General features: G+C 36.8%; 1 protein-coding gene across 3 annotated transcripts in view; it reads right to left on the reverse strand.

The window, feature by feature from the left end:
- nrg3b (neuregulin 3b) overlaps positions 1-23,583 on the reverse strand; it is a 652,113-nt gene that overhangs the window by 45,984 nt on the left and 582,546 nt on the right. For all 3 annotated transcript variants that reach the window (XM_057825278.1, XM_057825276.1, XM_057825277.1), the window contains 2 exons: positions 20,558-20,660; positions 10,574-10,694 (listed from right to left, as the gene is read on the reverse strand). In XM_057825278.1, coding sequence (XP_057681261.1) covers positions 10,574-10,694; positions 20,558-20,660 — 224 coding nt within the window. The remainder of the gene's footprint in view (positions 1-10,573; positions 10,695-20,557; positions 20,661-23,583) is intronic.

Consider the following 23,583-nt stretch of genomic DNA (forward strand, 5'->3'; position numbering starts at 1 on the left):
GACAAAAGTATTGCCACCCTTAGCCTAATACTTGGTAGCACAACCTTTAGACAAAATAACTGAACAACTGCTTCTGGTATCCATCAATGAGTTTTTTTTTTTTTACAATGCTCTGCTGGAATTGTAGACCATTCTTTTTTGGCCAACTGCTCCAGGTCTCTGAGATTGGAAGGAAGCCTTCTCCAAACTGCCATTTTCAGATCTCTCCACAGATGTTCTATGGGACTGGACTCATTGTTGGCCACTTCAGAAGTCTCCTTTCTCTTGAACCATTTCTAGTGCTTTTTGAAGTGTGTTTTGGGTCATTGTCCTCTTGGAAGACCCATGGCCTCTGAGGGAGACCCAGCTTTCTCACACTGGGCCCTACATTATGCTGCAAAATTTGTTAGCAGTCTTCATACTTCATAATGCCATGCACACGGTCAAGCAGTCCAGTGCCAGAGGCAGTAAAGCAACCCCAAAACATCAGGGAAACTCCGCCATGTTTGACTGTGGGGACAGTGTTTTTTTTTTTTTTTGTGTCACGTCTTATCTAAAACTAATTCAATAACAATTTACCCATTTAAATTTAAAATATAAAAATATTTTCCTTAGCATTTGTGATGACATGTGGACTGGCAACTAATGTAGTTGAATGACACCTCTTTTATATCTTGAGGGGGTTTGTATTACTTTTACCGGCACTAATTAACTTTGATGAGGGTGGCAGGAACCCTGCCATACAAAAAATTACCGTAATTTTCGCACTATAAAGCTCACTTGGCTATTAGCCGCCACCCACCAAATGTGACACGAAAATGTCATTTGTTCATTGATAAGCTGCACTGGACTATAAGCCGTATTGTCCTCACTGTATTATGGGATGCTTACACCAAAAGATATTAACCGGTAACAATTCATTTGACAGCGGCATCATACGACTGTCATAAGACCAAATGAACCACTATGAGGCTTTGAACCAATTGGCTTCAAAGCTTCATTGCTTCATGAAGCTTCATTTGGCCATCACTGCTCCCTTGGGCGAGACAGTCAACCTCTGCTGCCACCTGCTGTCATCACTGTTGTTATCCAACATGCCTCCTAGCATGCATTGCAGTGCTACAGATGTAAATAACAATCAAAATTCAGGTTCTGTGCTAATTGTTTATTCAGTTAACAATTTATGTGACAGTGGCACCTTGAGACTTGAGATTATCATTAGACAATCGTAATTATGACATGACACTGTCATGAGCATTAATGAATGCTTATAACAGATGTCATTTAGCGTCATCCGGTAAATTACCTCACTTTTGAATGGATGTAAAAGATCTGAGCTGGACATAAATGGACTTAGTAACTTCAATTGCCGGATGACACTTTATGACATCTGTCGTAAGCATTCAGAAATGCCCATGATAGTATCATGTCATAATTATGACCGTCTTATGACAGTCTTATGACGCCACTGTCAAATAAAGTGTTACCAAATACCATAACAAGCAAATAATGAAAGTGGAACAGTAACAGAATAAATAATTAGCACAGAACATGATTTTTGATTGTTATTTACATCTGTAGCGCTGCAATGCATGCTAGGAGGGATGTGTTGCCTATATACCCAAATATATCAACAAATAAGCCGCTGGATTCAAAATGAAGGAAAAAAATAGTGGTTTATAGTCCGAAAATTACAGTACAAATGTGCTGACTGCTTTACAGCATATGTCCCCTCTTCATTTTAAAGACTGAAGTCAATGCCACGGCCTTACCTGCCAATTCTGCAACAAAATAGACTAAAAGTTTTGTCTGAGGAGGAAAAAAAAGGGATGCAACCAGGATATACAAAATAAACACTGGTCCGGCTTTTACTCTTTGGCATGAAGCCCTCCGCCCTGCTCAACCGAACTCATCAGCGCTGACGAGTTCGGATGAGGTGGGGGGGTTAGCCACACTTAGCCACACGGTTGCTAACCATCATATGCTATTGTTTAGCCCCAACTGGATTCATTACCTTATTACTATTCATCCTTCACACAGCCACTGGAAACAGATATGTTGTTTAATCCATCTGCATGCGACCGTGATATCATGATTTTACAACCCTGTGCGGGTGTGTGCTGGGAAACACAGTCTTCCTTAAGGCAAAACACTACCGATTTTGTCCACCGGCGTCGCTAAAATTGACCAAAACTGAAAAGTTACCAATGTATTTTAGTTGAATACATTGTTTTGCATAGAGAGGATTGGGAGGGCTGGCAATGTCAGTGGCACAGAGGCGCCTTCAGCCTGTTAGTGTTCTGGAGCACACTCTTTCTCATTTGGCTTCTATCCACCCCGCACAATTAGTGGACAACAGAAAAGATGTTGCAAGGTGTAACTACTTTGCAACTTGCTGCCGCCTGTTTGTTTGTTGGCAGGTTTTACGACTCTTTTAAAAGCCTTTACAAGACAAGACAACGCGGAGACAGCAGGAGGACACGGGAGTCTAATAAAAAGCTATAGAAAAGCTCCGCATTGAGCCTGGCGTTAATCCGGCCCATTTTTATGGGCCCTTTTTGGATCCTTAAATAAACAGCAGCAGGATCATTAAAAACTGCACACAGCTACGCATTTTTTGGCACTGCGTCATATCTTCATTGTTGCATAATCACGCACCTGCATGCAAAAAAAAAAAAAAGTGCGTTACTGCTGGCGACGTGACCTGTCAAGACGCAACGAGCTGCTTTTTCATTCATTATGGAGATATGTACAGAAGCGCCGGCTTCAAGGCTGTTGCTGACACACAACAGCGTTTGCGCAACCAGGCAGAAATCTTCATTTTTCTTACGTATTTGGCCATGCATATGAAGTAGACTCACTGGGGGTCTGCTATTTCTCAAATTAACTCATTGGGTGCCATTGACGGCACTTGACGTCTAATCCATCTCCCTTTGGAGAGTTATTAGTGACTGATGGTAGCTTTGCGTGTGATGCAAAAGCTACCGACCCCCAGTCAAAACGGTTTAACCAACTGACATCGTTCATACAAACTCCAAAAATGAAGGTTCACCCAAAAATGCAGGTATTTCGAATAAAAATTTTTTTTTAAAAAGTGAAATTTCAGAAAGCAACTATTTCCCCATTTTTTTGGGTCCAAATCGCATTTCTACATTAAAAAAATTCAGGACGCAGACCTCAAAAGTTCGATACGGTTTTTGCTAAAAACATACGGTTCGGACAAAATTTGCCAAGAAACACATTTATTTCTAATGGCCAAATTTTCTAATTGATTTCCAGTGAATCTATTCACAATTCATTTTAATAGCACAAAAACTTCACGCCGATTGATTTCCAACCTAAGTGACCCGATATTACCAGGAAGTGACCCAATATTAAGAGGAAGTCAACCCAAAATGGCCCAAAATGAACAGGAAGTAACCAGATATCTACAGGAAGCAGAGGTGGGTAGTAATGCGTTACATTTACTCAGTTACATTTCCATACGTTTTTGAGAAAAATGTACTTCTTAGCATAGTTTTACCTTACAATACTTTTTACCATATTGGCCCGAACATAAGACGGTGTTTTTTGCATTGAAATTAGACTGAAAATGTGGGGGTTGTCTTATATTCGCGGTCTAGACATTACTCCCATTCACGACGCTAGATGGCGCCAGATATCATTGAAGCGATGCTCTGTCATGACCGATCTCAGCTACTCTCAAGTTTAACCAGTTTGCATTATTTTAATGCAATGTTTTTCCTTATTCAGATTTGTTTCAAGACTACAGTCACAATTAAACCTCACTTTGATGGTTAATGCAGTTATTGCAATTTTGTTGTTTTATCACAATAGATTGGTTTATTTACATTTCAAAAACCAGAAGCCATTCATTTACGAATGTGATTGCACTTTACATATTTAAATGTTCAGATATTAAGATTTGAATGAGGCAAAATAGCATGCTTTTTCTCTCAAATATATTGTTATAATCATTTGTTTAAGATGTACTGTAATTATTTTCTGTATAAAAATTAATTTGGTGTTCCAAAAGTCGTTTTTCAAACTTGAGTCTTGATAAAGAGGGTGTCGTCCTATAATTAGGGCCGTCTTATATTCGGGCCAATACGGTACTTTGACTTGAGTAGATTCATGAAGAACAACTAGTCTTACACCTCTACTTTGGTCTACACTAGAGTCGTTGCATTTTTCCTCTTTATTCCACATCTTGACTACTTTTGCCAGAGATACTAACAAAAGCACTACCAGTTTCACCAATGAAATGTCACAACAATAAACACATGACTCCATTATACCATTCAGAGGTAATGTTTTTTCTCTACTAGAGGGCAATAAGTTATATTGTTCTGGTCTAAATTTGATGATTTCCGTGTCATCTTTTTAGCATAATACAAGATAGGACCAAAGAGCAGACAGCAACCGAGGCGAAGCGTTCAATAAGTTATTAAATACAAACAAAACAAACACATGATCGCAGAAAAGACAGAACAACAAAACGGGTCCACGACAATAGGTCGACGGGGCTCAAGAATTCGAAACTAAGCCGTGGGCAGAGAGCTAATAAGACATCAAAAATACGCAATACCTGCACAAGGTAGAGGATCACAAAACAAAGGCGGCTGACGAACAAGCTAGCGAATACAAAGGACTCGAAAGTACTAGGTGTTGATTGGCGACCAGCAAGCTAATATCTCTGCACTGTTCTCTTGGATCGCTGGCCATTATATAATACTGTGGATTAGCTGGAATTAGCTGCATGTGCGATGTCAGGAACGTCCATACAGGCGGCTCTGTAACAAAACAAAATCTGACCAGCAGCAGAATGTGACACAGTAACTCTGCAGGGATTCCCAACCATCGCGCCGGGGACCACCACCTTTTGCCACAAAACAGAAGTTTGGTGGTGGCAAAATCATGGTCCGGGGTTACATCCGGTATGGGGGTGTGCAAGTGATCTGCAGGGTGGAAGGCAACATAAATAGTCTGAAATATCAACTAATCTTAGCTGCCTCTTACATTCCTAACCATAAAAAGGGACAAATTCTGCAGCAGGATGGTGCTCCATCGCATACTTCAATCTCTACCTCAAAGCTCCTCAAGGCAAAGATGAGCAAGATCTTCCAGGACTGGCCAGCCCAGTCATCAGACATGAACAGGATGAAAGCGGAAGCATGGAAGACGAAACCCAAGAATGTTGATGAACTCTGGGATGCATGCAAGACTGCTTTTTTTGATGTTCCTGATGACTTCATCAATAAATTGTATGACTCCTTGCCAAACCGCATGGATGCAGTCCTTCAAGCCCATGGAAGTCATACAAAATATTAAATTTGGATCTCACAGCACCACGACTATGCTGTTACATATTTTTGTATTTGAAGTACATTTTTTTGTTCAATTTTCACACTATGTGGGCGTAAAACTTTTGTATTGCCATAATGTGACCTTTATGTCTTCATTAAATGATAAATCTTTGTATATTTTATGTACATTCAACATCATTTGGGAGGGTCTTAGCTTTCATATGAGCCATTTCTGAAACCAATTGAATAATTAAAAGTCAGGTTATTAGCCATTGTTTCTACAAAATGGATAAGCGACAAGACTTTTGTCAGGGACTGCATATTGAATTCCAGCATAGATCTTGATTCCATCCATTCTCACTGCCAACAAAGTCCGTTTAACTTGTTGGGTGCGATTGACAGCAATAAACGTCTAATCCATTAAAACTTGGAAGCGCTGGCAGCGAATGAACGAATATGACATACTAAAGAGTCAGGATTGCTTTTGGTGTCAAACTTTGTCAACAGTTGTTTTTGAAAGGGGAAAAGTGTTTGCCACTGATATGTACATTTTTAACGCTTCTCAGCTGTCAACTGTCGAGTCGTCGTTTCATTCCGGAGTCAAAAAAGCTTTTTATGAGTCTGCTGAGTGAGTTTCCGTGGGTGGGGTTGGCATCAGGAGTCTTTGTTTTAGAGATAGACGCTACTGCATTATTGAAGAGCCGGGTAAAAGCTTCATTCTGAGAAGTACTTATGCTAAAGAGTGGCAACAATGCCGGCAAACCCTCCATTGGACCCGAGAAACAACAGGGTCTCCTGACAGTTTATCAACTCATTGGTTGCCACTGATGCTAATAGAGGAACCAGAATTGCTTTAAAATGACCCTTTTTTTTTTTTTAAATTAGAATGACAACTTTGGCATAATAACTAGGGCTGTCAAAATTATCGCCGTAACGGGCGGTAATTAATCTTTTAAATTAATCACGTTAAAATATTTGACGCACTTAACGCACATGCCCCGCTCAAACAGATTAAAATGACAGCACAGTGTCATGTAGGGCTGCAGCTATCGATTATTTTAGTAGTCGATTAATCGATGAACTAGTTAGTTCGAATAATCGAGTAATGGGATAAGGAACATAAAGAATTTAAATACCTGACCTGGGCCTCAAATGGTATAAAAAATAAAGATAGATGTACAACAAAAGAACAATTGGCTAACTTGCATCACAAAAGTCAGCTAGCTTAAAGTTTTTTTTTTTACAATGCTCTTAACAAATAGTTCAAACACATATTCTCACAAAAAAACAAAAACAAAAAAAAACGGCTAAATATACCTTTATATTACAAATGCTTAAAAAAAAAAAAAAACATTACCTGAAACAAAAACTTATGTTGGTCCTAACAGGGAGCAGCTAGATTCAGCCATGTGTAATGAAGCAGATTAGAGGGCAGTGTATCCACCCAAATCAATAAAACTAAATGTGAACACTTTCAAAACAAACCATTACAAAGCCACTTTAATTAAACGAATACTCGAAGCAGCAAAATTTAATTTGAATATTTTTTTCTAATCGAATACTCGAGTTAATCGATTAATCGTTGCAGCACTAGTGTCATGTGCACTTGTTACTTGTGTTTTTTGGTGTTTTGTCGTCCTCTGCTGGCGCTTGGGTGCGACTGATTTTATGGGTTTCAGCACCATTGTGTAATTATTGACATCAACAATGGCGAGCTATTAGTTTATTTTTTGATTGAAAGTTTTACAAATTTTATTAAAACGAAAACATTAGCAGGGGTTTTAATATAAAATTTCTATAACTTGTACTAATATTTATCTTTTAAGAACTACAAGTCTTTCTATCCATGGATCGCTTTAACAGAATGTTAATAACGTTAATGCCATCTTGTTGATTTATTGTTATAATAAACAAATACAGTACTGATGTACGGTATGTTGAATGTATATATCCGATTTGTATCTTATCTTTCGACTCCAACAATAATTTACAGAAAAATATGGCGGATTTATAGATGGTTTGAATTGCGATTAATTAGGAATAATTTATTTTTAAGCTGTGATTAACTCGATTAAAAATTTTAATCGTTTGACAGCCCAAGTTTCTTCTGTTCCCCCATAACTTTCAGTGTAGTTATAAGACCTTTATTAATACTACATTTGAAGGCCCATGTCCACTACAGGTGTTCCCAAAAAATCGACTATTACATGCATCGCGATTCGACACGCGACGATTCGATTACGATTCATAAAGGTTTAAAAACGATGATTTTCCCACATAACTTTATGAGAGCGTGTTTTCCGAAATTTCCAGGTTCACAGTGAATCAGTAACAGGCACACTTTTGCTCAATAGACAATGTTTATTGATATAGAAAATGCAGAATAAATGAGATTTATTGATTACAATCCCACAAGAGCAAGCAACAAGCAACATAAACAAGCATAACAAGGGTAACGATGACGCTAGATTTGAGTTTGTCAATCCCAGAATCCCCGCGCTACGTTACAGCACAACCAGGTGTCCCTTAGCAATGAAAATCGCTTACCATGACAAATGAGCGGGAGCCAACGCTCCGATAAGGCGGCGAAGGAACAAAGCCAGGCGATCCGTACGTGACCCGCTGGCGGACTTCACTGGTCGCCCGGAAATGCCCGGTTTTTGTAGGAAGGCGCCACACGGAGGCGGAGACGGCCAACCTCCGCCCCCACGCGGCGCGGCCCCGTCCAATGACAAAGCTACTTTTGGTTCAGCCCCTCGAAAAAGGGGCTTTTCTTTGCGTGGTTCCCAGGTTGCGCCGTCCGGTAGCTGATGTTGTGTTACCACGGTAAATATTATGAGTGCAAAACAAGTTATCACGTGAGATTCCCTCCTAACTATGGAGCCCAGGCGTGTAAGGAACAATCAAAACAAGTTATCTCGTGAGATTCCCTCCTAACTATGGGACTATGGTGCAAAACAACTTATCTCGTGAGATTCCCTCCTAACTATGAAACTCAAGGTAAAAAAACAATAGAAGTTGTTACAATCTAGGTCACAGAAGCAATCATACACCACAAAGGCATCATGTAATATTTTCCCCCATCAGAGCGGCTCATAGCGGAACGAAATTCAAGACACGTCTACCACCTGGACACCTTTAACGGATGTACGCACGTTATAATGGATGCTGCCTGTAACTGAGTAAGAGATTTACTCCTTTTCAAAAGACTGGAAAATAATTTTGTGTATGAGACAGGCAGGCAAAGAAGCGCGAACACACAGTTATTTTTTAGAGCGAGAGGGGAAGAGAGAGTTCGTTGCTCGTTGTCTTTCAGATGTCCAGTTGTAGTTTCAAGTTATGTCAATTGAAAAATGTCCTGAGTGTGTTGCTAAGACCCGTGTACGTCTATATGAGGTGAGTACACGCAGGTGCTAATAGTTAGCGCCGAGCGCTAAGCTAATTAGCGAATTGGCTAACGTGTACTTCATATGCAGAACGTGTAAAACCATGATTAAGTACAGTGGTAACACTACAAACATGTGAAATAGTACAGTGAAATCAGTGAAAACTAAGTATATTGGTTAAAAGAAGTCTGATGTCTAAAGACACTATTTCCAGAAAATGTGGAATTAATTCCACCTGTGTAAATGTTATTGTATTGTTGAGTGAAATAAGTGCTTCCTTTAAAATGGTTAATGTTATCGCACTTTCTTGTACAAATAAATAAAATACATAAAAAATAAATAAATAAAAAAAAAAACAGCTTAAGGGCAGCTTTTTGTCATATGGGCATGTTTCCATTGTTCCTGTTGAATCATTATGATATTTTAAATAAATAATGGACAAAAATTTGTTTGAATAATTAATTAGTAATGTAAGATGCATCGATAATCGTGATAACTGTGATCATCGTCAATACCGTGATCATCGTTCAAGAATCGAATCGTAGCTCCCTGAATTGTAATCGAATCGAATCGTGGGGTGCCTAAGATGGCACACCCCTAATGTCAACATGTCTCTCACTGTTGCCATGATGACCCTTTGTTCCCAATGAATAGGAAGTAGATTTCTTCAGGGAGTTTGGCAGCTTACAAAGCCACAAAATTTGGCACACTTGGTCAAATTGGCCCAATTAGAAGGTTTATTTTGGTTTTGAATAAGGGCATGGCTACACAGCTCAGTAGCGCCTTTTTTGTAGGACCCTCTTCAATAGGGTTTTTTTCACCGAGGTGTGTGAATGTATTTCTTATTTCAGGATATACAAAAACAACACAAAAGAGGTTCCACACAAAAACACAAAGGCGAGTTTCGAGCACAGGTTAGTTTCTCATGAGACGATATGGGGACGATCTGCCACCACCCTGAGCTGCGTGCCGTCCGAGTTGCGCCAAACTACGAGGGCCCATTCAGTCCAGTTTTTTGTACCGAAAATGAACCTAACACGTAAAAAAAACCCGAACTGAGATTACATTTTAGTGTAGCGTTACGCTCCAACTGTAATGATGTGCAAGTAGTAACATATAGACAGACTGCAATATAGAATCAACCTGACAAATTTTAGTTTCAATCAGCATAAAAATTGAATTACACAGAATTTGTTTTAAAATTGTACTCCACATAGTACAAGTAGACTATTTTGTGGTAGTCAACACATCGGCTATCGGCTAAAAATAATGGCGTTCCACTTTCATCTCGAGTTTTCAAAATTTTACCCGAAGTAGAAGAACAATTCTGACAAAAGTAGCTGCTCGCTAAAACGTGTTTTCATTGCTTGTTACAGTACAAAAAAAGTCCCCGGTTGAACTTGCAAGCTTGTCATCACATGGTGACGCTATGCCTGATAATACCTAAGAAAACCTCACGAGATGTCATCATTGGCTCGTGACGACTCTCATCCAAATATCCTCTTTCGTGTTTCGTTTCTCGGGATGAATAATTAAATCACATAACGTAATGTCCTTTCATTCCCCAGAGTCACGTTTTGTGCAAACGTTCGTGTTTTGGTGCACCACATAGGTTTTAGCATTTAAAACAATTGGATACATAATTCAAATGCGATAAATAATGCAAAACCATGAGTTTAAGTGGCATTTATACAACAGTTAGTTATGATAAACAGACAAAAACATTGCGACTTTTAACTTGGCGTATCATTTTGCTTAACATCTGATCCAAACTACTCAATCACAGCTGTGCTGTCCAATATTAGCCACTCTTAGGCTAATATTGAAATGTTCAATTGTTAAATAATGTTGACAGGCAACACACACATACACAAAAATTAAAAATGATTTGGACCAACTTACTTTCTGTAGGGTGTACTGTGTTCTCGTGGACGATTTAGACATCAGACCGGAGGCGTTGATGCCGCAATCCCTCAAACTTCGACTTTCAGAAAAGTGAGCCTGGAGTTTTTGTCGGGTCCTCCTACAGATAAAAATAGAAGAAAATTGGCATTTTAAAGGGAACCTCAGACTTATAGCCTCTTATAAGCCACAATTGTTCTCTTTTACTAAAATATATTATTAGAAACACATAAAATTTTGCCGTTGATTTGAAAATCTAGAATATTTAGTACATGTTTTGACGGAGGGCGCCATGTTTTATGTGCGCAATGGACGCTCAGGGTCATTTAGATTGCCTTCCCATATGTTTTAATGGTTGTAATTGACCCCACTACTATTCAGTGAATTATTTTCATTACACTCGAACTTACATGAACCTCTTTTCACTTGCTGATAGTACTGGTCCAATTTTTTCCTCCTAAACGCATATTTCATTGGGTGATGACATCACCAGGCTTCACCCAACCCACGCACACATATTAGATATTAAACATTTTAGGGATGTTTAAAGTTTTTTTTTACAGCCAGCAGTAGCAGCCACTGTAAGGAATGTAAAAAGACATCAATGTTGTAGAAGTGGGGAACACACCACTAATTTTCCTACTGAAAGTCCAACCTGCACCAGAATAAGCATAACATTAAACTGTGTGAACTTGCTAACCTGCAAAACTCGAATAGGAAGCTGCTTAGAGATAAGTTTCCACCTTTATGTGTTTTCTACTGTTAATGTTAGATTAACTGTGAGAAATGTAGTGAACCGAAACTGTTTCTTTAGTAGTAATTGAACGGTGTAGGCTGAACCAATACACTTTAAGTAATATAAATCAATGCAGATTTATTTTTGCATTGATAATTATGAATGTCCCGTCCCCAGCAAAAAGTGTACATGCAGGTTATGCCATATTGTCCCTACCAATGTTGAGACCAAACCTACGTCCTTGCGTCCAACACATGCTCACATAGGTTAAAAGCGGCGAATACTTACAATTTGTGTTTTTATTGAGTCTTTTATTTTTTCCTCCTAAACGCACATTTCATCGGGTGATGAATTCACCAGACTTCATCCACCCCCCACACACACGTTAAATATTAGACATATTAGGAATATTAGAAGTTTTTTCCCCCAGCCGGCAGTAGTAGCCACTGTAAGGAATGTAAAAAGACATCAATGTTGTGGAAGTGGGGAACACACCACTAATTTTGCTACTGAAAGTCCGACTTGCACCAGAATAAGCATAACATTAAACTGTGTGAACTTGCTAACCTGCAAAACTCAAGTAGGAAGCTGCTTAGAGAGAAGTTTCCACCTTTATGTGTTTTCTACTGTTAATGTTAGATTAATTGTGAGAAATGTAGTGAACCGAAAATAAAGGTTTGAATTGAATGGTGCAGGTTGAACCAATGCACTTAAACTTAGTATAAGTCAATGCAGATGTATTTTGCATTGATAATTATGAATGTCCCGTCCCCAGCAAAAAGTGTACATGCAGGTTATGCCATATTGTCCCTACCAATGTTGAGACCAAACCTACGCCCTTTAAAAGTGGCGAGTAATTGTATTTGTGTTTTATTTTATTATTATTGTATTGTTTTTATTACATTTTCATTCCCTCACAATATGTGTTGCATGTGTTTGCCTCTCATAGTTTTAAGTATTTAAGCATTTAATATGTTCTGTCTTTATGCATCTAAACAAAAAAGCTAAAATTGCACGGTAGTACTTTGGGTGTCAAATTCGCACATTTTGGAAAAACACCATTTTTCTTTCTTAGTCTCGTCTCATCCCGTCTTTCCTGTTCATTTTGCTTTTGCTGCTCGTTTGTCGAAATATCGAAGTGCGGTCATGCTCATTAATGTTCCTCTAGGGTTCAAATTGAAAGGGTTGAACAGATGACATGTTTATGTGGCTAGAGTCATACTCTGAAAGCCCGGCAGCGTAACCATGTGACGTCACAGCTCTGCGACGTCGACAACAATGGCGACTTACTAGTTAAACTAACTTTACAAATTGCATAAAAACGAAAATACCAATAGGGGTTTCAATATCAAATGATTTTTAACTCATAATAACGTTTATCTTTTAAGAACGGCAAGTCTTTATCAGTGGATCACTTTAAAATGATATCATAGTCTCCATATGGGTTTTTAATTTTCGATTTTGGGCTTCTATTTATGCTGGCTTTAAAGTGAATGTAAAAGCTTTGAGTGTTTGTACAAGGGCTGGTCACTGCTTAGCACAGCCTTTATTCTAATTGGCCATTAGGTGTCTCCAAACAGATGTTTGGGATTTGTTATTTGAGCATTATCATTATTAAAGCATTCATAGGTTAAAATTAAAAGATCAATAAATGATTGAAAAATAAGGAATTATAAAGTCATTACATAAAACTACAGTGTTCACAGAAATAGTCACTAAGAAACCTAGAAAAGTAATAAAACACAAAAATCTGTGCTAAAGCCCAGCGAAATACACCTTGGGAATTGTCATTGTATTGGCATAGCCTATGATTGCCTGCCTGTATTTGTAACGCTTTGGCTGCCCCCTAGTGGCTTTTTTTTTGGGTAACTACTGTAAACATAATTTAATTGTGAATGATTCTATTTACTTAATTATGGACATTTTTGCTCATATCAATATATATTTTTTCATGTGATATCTATTTTCTATAACTTAAATTGAAGTTTGTCTCTTATTTTTCACAGAATTTTATTTGGAAAAGTTGTTACATTTATCATTATTAAAGCATAAAATACAATTAGCAATAAGACGTTAAGTCCACTACCGAATATATCGGATTTTTTGAGTTTGAGGATCGGTTAAAAAGTCATAATCGGGAAACTAATGATAATCATAACCAAAAGACGATCACTCAAGTAAAGAAAAATTGCGAAAAGTCAAATCAAAAGTGATAAAAGAAAAAAAATTTGGTCCAATTTTACATTTTAAATGTTTTTTTAATGTTTAATTTTTATTACATTGTCCAAATGGAAAAAAAAAACTTTGAATGCGATCTTTTAAACTTATTTATTTTTTTAATATGTTTAAATAATAAACAAACTACATATTTTCTTTTGAATCTATTTTCAAATCTCTAAATTTCTAAATATTTTTTAAAAAGCTGACACCTATCGCCGTCAATGACAGTGAAACCTGATCATAGGGGAAAAAATGAATTATTCATCATGGTATTTTCTCTTTCGTGAAAAAAACATTTAGTTGTGCTTAATGTGAAGCCATTCCTTCCCTTTGGATTTAACTTTGAATTAAATATTAACAAATTCCTGAAACTTTTAGATTAAATGTTAATTTGCCATTAATAGTTCATTTAAAAAAAAAAAAATGCTGTGCCGCATACTGAATATTTCTTTACTAAAGGGCATGAACACAAGACTGCAGTGATTCAACGAAAATAACTTTAATAGATAATCAAACGCACATTCGAATATTGTTAGAGTTTCATAGAAAAAGTAGAAAATGCAAAGTGGGGAATGCTTTGCTCTTTCATGGGCCGCTTACTGTAGATTTTTAGTCACTTCCTATTCATTTTGGGGCATTTTCGGGTCACTTCCTAGCAAAGGCGATTGCTTTAAGACTGCCTGGGAAGCTCAGCTTCCTCCAAAATGTCAAAAAATAAGTGATCGAAAGTTTTGTGCTGTATTTTTCGGACTAGAAGCCGCTATTTTTTTCTCGTTTTTTTGTACCCTGCGGCTTATATAAGGAAGCGGCTTATTCATGGATTTTTTGGGGACAAAAGAGCTTCTTATTTTCTTGTTAAAAATAAAAAAAATGGATTAATCATACAGTCCCTCACAGAAGTCATGTCGCTTATCCATATTGAAGAAACAGTTACTAATGACCTTACTTTTTATTCAATTGGTTTCAGAAAAGGCTCATATGAAAGCTAAGAACCTCCCAAATGATTTGAATGTACAAAAATATACAAAGATTTATCATTTAATGAAGACATAAAGGTCAAATTTTGGCAAGACAAAAAGTTTTGTCGCCTACAGAAAGTAGTGTGAAAATTGAACAAAAAATGTACTTCAAACACAAAAATATGTTACATAACATAAGTGAATTAAGTAGTGGTGCTGTGAGATCCAAATTTAATATTTTGAATGACTTCCATGGGCTTCGGCAAGGATTCATTCAATAAACATCAAAGAAAGCAGTCTTGCAAGCCTCCCAGAATTCATCAACATTCTTGGGTTTCGTCTTCCATGCTTCCTCTTTCATCCTACCCCAGGCATGCTCAGTGATGTTCATGTCTGGTGACTGGGCTGGCCATTCGTGGAGGATCTTGATCTTCTTTGCCATGAGGAACTTTGAGGTAGAGATTGAAGTATGCGATGGAGCACCATCCTGCTGCAGAATTTGTCCTTTTTTATGGTTAGGAATGTAAGAAGCAGCTAAGATTTGTTGATATTTCAGACTATTTATCTCTCAGGGTGCAGACAATTAAAAAAACGTGTGGCATTTGCCAAGGCCCACAGCCTGTCAAAAGGATGGACCCTGGAAAAGTGGCAAAAGGCGGATTTTTCAGATGATCTTCCATTGAATTACACCAAAGTTGGCGCAAATATTGCAGGAGACCTACTGGAGCCCGATTGGATCCGAGATTCACTCAGAAAACAGTGTTTGGTGGTGGCAAAATCATGGTCTGGGGTTACATCCAGTATGGGGGTGTGCGAGAGATCTGCAGGGTGGAAGGCAACATAAATAGTCTGAAATATCAACAAATCTCAGCTGCCTCTTACATTCCTAACCATAAAAAGGGACAAATTCTGCTGCAGGACGGTGCTCCATCGCATACTTCAATCTCTACCTCAAAAGTTCCTCAAGGCAAAAAAGATCAAGATCCTCCAAGACTGGCTAGCCCAGCTATCAGACATGAACAGGATGAAAGAGGAAGCATGGACGACGAAACCCAAGAATGTTGACGAACTCTGGGAGGCATGCAAGACTGCTTTCTTTGATGTTCCTGATGACTTCATCAATAAGTTGTATGAATCCTTGCCGAAGCCCATGGAAGTCATACAAAATATTAAATTTGGATCTCACTGCACCATTACTTAATTCGCTTATGTTATGTAACATATTTTAGTATTTGAAGTACATTTTTTGTTCAATTTTCACACTACTTTCTGGAGGCGACAAAACTTTCGTCTTGCCAAAATTTGACCTTTATGTCTTCATTAAATGATAATTCTTTTTTCAGGGAAACAAATATATTTTTGTACATTCATCATTATTTGGGAGGGTCTTAACTTTTATATGAGCCATTTCTGAAACCAATTGAATAATTAAAAGCTAGGTTATTAGCAATTGTTTCTACAAAATGGATAAGCGACAAGAATTTTGTCAGGGACTGTATTTTAAAAGAATGGGTTTCCAAATTTTGCCATGATATAGCTCTAACCCGCTACACTTGCGCCGATAAGCTTGCCAGAAACTTGTCAGACTTGTTCAAAAACTCAGGATTTTATAGATGAATATGGCTCCATCTGATACTATATCGCCATTGTAAATGAATGGAACCATTGAAAATATATGTGAAAATTCTGTCAAATTTTGGCAGAATTGTCAGTTTTTGCCAATAGGTTTTTTTGTGAATCATATGATTTTGAAAAATAGGAGGACAAGTAGCATTTTGTTTTGTCATTGAAAGTGAATGAACGAGTGATTTTTTTCCAAAGAACACAAAAAATTTTTGACGCAAAACCTAAATGGTAGGCGGGAAATCCAGCATGAGTTTACGTTGCGTGAATTTTTGGAATTTTTCATAGTTGAAACATTGCAAATCAGAAATTTAATTAATTCATTTTTGATTATTAACTTAAACTTTTGGTCCAAAGGCCATTTAAAGTTTGCCCAGGCGAGCGGAAAAAAACAAAAACAACCCCTGTCAAGCGAAATTGAAAAGGAGATTTAATTCCAGCAGGATTGGCTGAGTCCGCTCCATTCGCTCGCTCGGTCGCGCCGACCGATTTGTGCCGCGGTCTGCGAGAGCGCCTCCGTACAGAAAATGAAACCCGATTCTTATTTATCAAGACACATTCAATTAGAACAATTTATAAGCTGCATTAACTCCCACCTTTCTTTACAGACCGCTGTTAATTCTCTTCGGCGGCGGTCTCAGCATGTGAGTCATTGACAATTCCCGCAATCTTTTCATTTAGAACCAATTTCCCCGTTTACTACCATTATAATACCGTCATTAACCATACAGCTATGTACGTACAACTCCATTGTATATGTCCATGTTTTCAGGTCCTGGTGGTAAACGGCCCGAGCTAATAAAGTTCTGAAAGTCTTTTACTTTTTCAGTGAAACCGCTGAGAAGCTGGAAAAAAGAACTGGCGCATCTGGATTTTAGTGCAGGTCAAAAAGTTGCTTCTCCTATTTGAGAAGTTGGCAGACTGTCCTGTAGCTATACGACATAATATAATATTAAATAACATATAAAAAAATAATTTTAAAATGACAAATTTTAAACAAAACATTTTTAAAAAATTAAAGAAATACCTAAAAAATGCAATTTCTGGAGAAATTGTATTGCTGAAATGGTAGCGTTGCTATGATGCTTGGTTTTTGGGTCACCTCCTGTTGATTTTGAAACATCTCAGACTTCCTGTAGATATCGGACCACTTCCTGTTTGTTTTGGGGCATTTCGAGTTCGCTTCCTGTTCATATTGGGTGCATTTCGGGTTCATTTTCTGTCCATATTAGGTCATTGCCTGTTGATTTTGTGGCATTTCAGGGTTACTTCCTGTTGATTTTGAGGCATTCCAGGGTCACTTCCTGTAGATATTTGGTCACTTCTTGTTGATTTTGGGACATGTCGGGGTCACTTCCTGTTGATATCGGGTTACTTGGTTTGGAAATCAATAGGAGTGAATGGAAGTTTTTGTGCTATTGAAATGAATGGAAAATCTTGCCCATTAGAAATGAATGGTAAATTTTTTTTCCAGAAAATTTTGTTTAAAAAAAAAAAAAAAAAAAACTGTAAAATTCTGTACCTTTTTAGCAAAAACTGTATAGGACTTTTGTGCCCCATAGTTTCCTGAATTGTTTGATGTATAAATATGATCTGGCCAAACATTGTATGACAAGTAGCGTTTTGAATAATAAATAAATAAATAAATGCATTTAAAAAAAACACATTATTGGGCAAACGGTTATTTCTGGGATGTCAAACGAAAAAGCCGGCGTAGTATGACAATTCCGGTCGGTGGGTCAAAGGGTTCTGGCGGAGAGGCGTGCCGATGAATCGCCATTTAGACAGCTTTTGCATTGCATGTAAAGCTACCATCATTATATGGGCCTTTGCAATGCAAAGGCCCATATAGTAAATTTTCTTTTTTTTTTTGAATGGTGTTTTTTCGGCGCACCGCGCAGCCCAAACCGTTTGACTGATCAGCACCGTTCAGATATAATGAGTGGAATTTTCGCGTGACGCAAGGACTTTTCGATCGACCCCGAAAAATTTTCCGTTTGTGCGTAAATGCAGATTTTTACGGAAAAAAAAAAAAAAAAAAAAAAAAAAAAAACATTTCAAAATGTATTTAGTCCTACAATTTTTGACCAAATCACATAATTTGGACTTTGGAAATTCTGGGATGGTGAGGGGCATAAAAGTTGTATGCAGACTTTGAAAAAAACACGGTTTACCAGAAATTTGCCAAAAACTGTCCAATTAATTTCTAATGGTATGCCATTGACAGCCTTTTGAGTCCAATTTTCCCATTCATTTCCAATGCCATATACTTTGCATTGACGCCCATGCCAATGTACCCTAATTCCAATGACGCATATGTAAGTCGATGCCATTGACGGCCATGTACGTCCAAATTTCCCATTCATTTCCAATGGCATTTACATTGCCCATGTACATAGATGCCATTGGAGGCCATGTATGTCGATTCTATTGATGCCAATGTATTTGGATTCCATTGAGGGAATTTGACGCATACGTAAGTCGATGCCATTGACGGCCATGTACGTCCAAATTTCCCATTAATTTCCAATGGCATTCACATTGCCCATGTACATATATGCCATTGGAGGCCATGTACCGTATTGGCCCGAATATAAGACAGTGTTTTTTGCATTGAAATTAGACTGAAAAAGAGGGGTTTCGTCTTATATTCGCGGTCTAGACGTTATACCCATTCACGACACTAGATGGCGCCAGATATCATTGATGCGATGTTCTGTCATGACAGATCTCAGCTACTCTCAAGTTTAACCAGTTTGCATGATTTTATTGCTATGTTTTTCCTTATTCAGATTTGTTTCAAGACTACAGTTACAGTTAGACTTCATGTTGATGGTTAATGCAGTTATTGCAATTTTGTTGTTTTGTCACAATAGATTGGTTTATTTACATTTCAAAAACCAGAAGCCATTCATTTACGAATGCGATTGCACTTGAGTTTACATACAGTATATAAATGTTCAGATATTAAGATTTGAATGAGGCAAAATAACATGCTTTTACTCTCAGATATATTGTTATAATCATTTGTTTCGGATGTACTGTAATTATTTTCTGTATAAAATTTAATTTGGTGTTCAAAAAGTCTTTTTTCAAACTTGAGTCTTGAAAAAGACGGGATCGTCTTATAATCAGGGCCGTCTTATATTCGGGCCAATACGGTATGTCGATTCTATTGATTCCAATGTATTTGGATTCCATTGACGGAATTTGACGCATATGTAAGTCGATGCCATTCATGGCCATGTACTTCCAAATTTCCCTTTGTTTTTCCAATAGCAAAAACCTTTGTCCACAAATCAACAGGAAATGACCTGATGTCAACAGAAAGTGTGCCCCAAATGTTCCCAAATCAACCTGTGCGGGGTTAATTTACTAAGAAAATTATTAAAAAAAAAAAATTAAAATAAATAAATAAATAAATAAAATAAAATCCACCTGTTTATTGTGAATTATTTAAAAAGAAAATTTTAATTCATTTTCTATATTTAATTTTATTTCTATTTATTTTATGTCTTTTTATATGTCACACACACATATATATATATATTCGGAGTGTCAAATGATTAAAATTTTTAAGTGAGTTAAATACAGCTTAAAAATTAATTAAACGTAATTAATCACAATCGCAATTCAAACCATCTTTAAAATATGCCATTTTTTTCTGTAAATTGTTGTTGGAATGGAAAAATGAGACAAGATGGATATATACATTCAACATACGGTACATAAGTACTGTATTTGTTTATTATAACAGTAAATCAATAAGATGGCATTACCATTATTAACATTCTGTTAAAGCGATCCATGGATAGAAAGACTTGCAGTTCTTAAAAGATAAATGTTAGTACAAGTTATAGAAATGTTATATTAAAACCCCTCTTAATGTTTTCGTTTGAATAAAATTTGTAAAATTTTCAATCAAAAAAAAAATAGTAGCCCGCCATTGTTGATGCCAATAATTACTTCCACAATGCTCATGGGTGCTGAAGCCTATAAAATCAGTCGCACCCAAGCGCCAGCAGAGGGCGACAAAACTCCGAAAAACAAAACAAGTACACATTTCACTGTGCTGTCATTTTAATGTTTGAGCGGGGTATGTGCGTTAATTGCGTCAAATATTTTAACGTGATTAATTTAAAAAATTAATTACCGCCCGTTAACGCGATAATATACATATATTAATTTCAGGATTTTTCAGAATTATTTTTCCAATTAAATGCCCTACACTTAATATTTGTTTTTGAATCACTACTATTTTTTCTTATATACTCTGTTTTCCTCCAATGCTTTATGTATATTTTTTAACTCTTTGGCTGCCATTAATGGCGCCCCACCTCCATATTGCCCAGCTTTACCTTCTGCTGTCCTCTATTATTTAGAATTTCATGAACAGTACCGACATCCCTGGTGCCCACGGTCCCAAAGCTGGATGCGGTCACTTACTTGTTGCGTCGGTAGAGCGCCATACATGCCACTCCGAGAAGACACATCCCCGAGGCGATGCTGAAGATGGACAACACCTGCCTTTGATAAGTGTCGCTGCTCTCTGCACAGACAGAAAGAAAATACAGGCTATTAATTCTTTCAGAATAAACAATAACAAACGTCCAATCAGATGGTGTCTAATCATCAGTGATTTTTAAATGAGTTCATCACTAGTAGACCTCCAACCCATTTGGCAACCGTTGAACATTCATTAGCCGCTAGCCCTCCCACTTCAAATGGATTGGACAGCTATTTCTATCAATGACAGCTAATGAGTTAAATACCAGCAATTGACACAAGGGAGGAATTTATCAAGCGTCAACTGTGATGAAGTAGAAAATACACACATCCTCCCTCGCTCGCCATTAGCATGAAGCCGGCGATCCGCTGTCAGGAAATGTCATCGTCTAAGCTCCAGACGGTGGCACGTGTGAACCGATGGGAGATAATCGTCGCATTAAGACGAGCCCTGCAGCTAGGCGCAATGGACTGACTGACCGACTGACTGCTCGCCTGTCAATCAAATACTTCCAATACCACAGGGAAAACACCAGGCAGTTCTGTTTTTTTTTTCTCTGCAAAGCCTCAGGTGACTGGAATTCATCCCGTCGGGTTGTTGGGAAGATTTTCAACACCGCAACGAGGCTCTAAGGCAAAGTTGTCAAATTTGTGGCCACACCGCATCGTTTTGCGCGGCCTGTGAAAGTATATTGAGAACACTGACTTCATATTTCTTGCTAAAATATGTTTAAATGAGATTTCTGTAGTCAGTAAGGTACCAATATGGCACTAAAATGACGAAATCGGACGTCCACTAGTGACAAACTCATTAAAAGTCACAGCCACATGACTGGCACTGAAAGAGTTCGGATCGTATCGACTAATCAATTATCAAATTAGAGATGATTATTTTGAAAGTGAATTCATCATTTTTTGACATTGTTAACCTGTCCAAATTTGAGCTTCTTAACAGATTGACTGCCATTGAAGGCAATAGACGTGTAATCCAGTTTGATTTGAGCCTATCAAAATTGGATTGGACATCTATCGACCTCAATTACAGTAAATTAGTTGATAGTAAATATTGGCTTATTTGTTTGCTTGATTTTTAAAATGTATATTTAATTCAAATTCATAAAATAATTATAATAATTATATTTTTATTCATTTTATTGTATTAAATTAAAAATTATTATTTTTAATCATTTTAATTTATAATTATTATTATTAATTTAATTTCTTTTTAAATCCCATTTTTTATTTTTTTTATTTTATGAAAAAAATGTTTTTAATAAAAAGAAAAAAATATTTTTAAAATTTGTGTCATTATTTTTTAATTTAATAAAAGCAAAAAAAAAAAAGAAGAAAAAATACTGTGTTTTTCCTAATTTTTTTAATATAAACAGCAAAAAAAAAAACTGCTTTTCTTATGAACTGACTAGTTGACTAATGGCAAAGTAACTGCAGATTAATCAACAATCAAAAGAGTCGAGGAGTACAGAAATCCGAGAATATCGACATTTTTTTTTTGAACCTGCATTGATTGATTATGTATCAATCCATTTGTCCCCTCAGAGTCAAAATGGATTGGACTTCTCGCGAGAGGCAGCCAATGACATAAGAGGCTGAAAAAATAGAATTTGGACCATTGACTATACAAATAATTGTGGCAGTGCTAGCTGCATTTACAACAAAGCTAAACCGATAACGCCTTGCTCGTGCTATGGTCATCGGCAAAAGCAGTTTACGTTGCCAAAAGGCAAAGTCTGCGAGACCAAATGACTTCCAGTTCCACGTAATGTTAAAAAAAGTAAATGACCACTTTAAACTCTTAATATTGCGACTTTTTTTAATGTGTTATAACGACTTTAACCTCGTAATGTTAAGCCAAAAGCAGTTTTGTCTTAACACTAAACTGACATTGCCAAAAATCAAAGTCTATGAAACCAAAGGACTTTCGGTTCCATGTAACATAATATAACGACTTAAAACTCATCATATTATAACTTTTTTTTCTCAGAATATTACAACTTAATCTCATAATATTACGCCAAAAGAAGTTTTGTGTTCACACAGATTTTACGTCACCAAAAGTCAAAGCCTGCAAAACCAAATAACTTCCAGTTCACATAACGTAGAATTGAAATAATGACGTTAACCTTTTTTTCTTGAAATATTATGATTTTAATCTCGTAACATTGCGTAACGTTGAGTTTTTCCTTGTAATAATGCTTAATTACGTAACATTGTGACTTTTTCTTGTAATATGTTAAGATGCTAATAAAGCAACTTTAATAAGGTAATATTTTCCCCCCTCATAATATGACAACTTTATTCTCATAATTTTATGATGTATGACTATTCTGATATTACGCCAAAAGCAGCTTTATGAACACAGATCTTGAATCACCAAAAGTCAAAGCCCGTGAAACTAAACAACTTCTGGTAACACGTAATGTACAAAATAAGTAAAATAGTGACTTTAAACCCGTAATATGAGAGTAAAATTACGTAACAGTTTTGACTTTTTCTCGTAATATCTCGTAAAGATGCTAACTTAATATTTCTTTTCTCATAATATGACTATAATCTCGTAGTTTTAAAATGCATGACTATTCTCGTAATATTCCGCCAAAAGCAGTTTTGTTTTCCACAGATCTTACGTCGCCAATAGTCGACGCCCACGAAACCAAACAATTTCCAGTTTACCTAACTTACAAAGCAAAGCAACGACTTTAAACTCGTAATAGGACTTTTTTCTTGTAATATCATGACTAAAATCTCGTGATATTACGTAATGTTATTTTTTTTCTCTCGTAATATTGTGTAAAATTACGTAGCATTCATGCTAATATAACGACTTTAATCTTGTTATGTAAAGATGCTTAATATAACGACTAATCTCGTAATATTACGATTTTTTTCATCTAATATGACGAGTTTAATCTCATAATCTTATATTTGAAGGGAATAGTATCTTTTCT

The sequence above is a fragment of the Corythoichthys intestinalis genome, chromosome 21 (assembly GCF_030265065.1).
Source record: "Corythoichthys intestinalis isolate RoL2023-P3 chromosome 21, ASM3026506v1, whole genome shotgun sequence".
Classification (NCBI taxonomy): Eukaryota; Metazoa; Chordata; class Actinopteri; order Syngnathiformes; family Syngnathidae; genus Corythoichthys; species Corythoichthys intestinalis.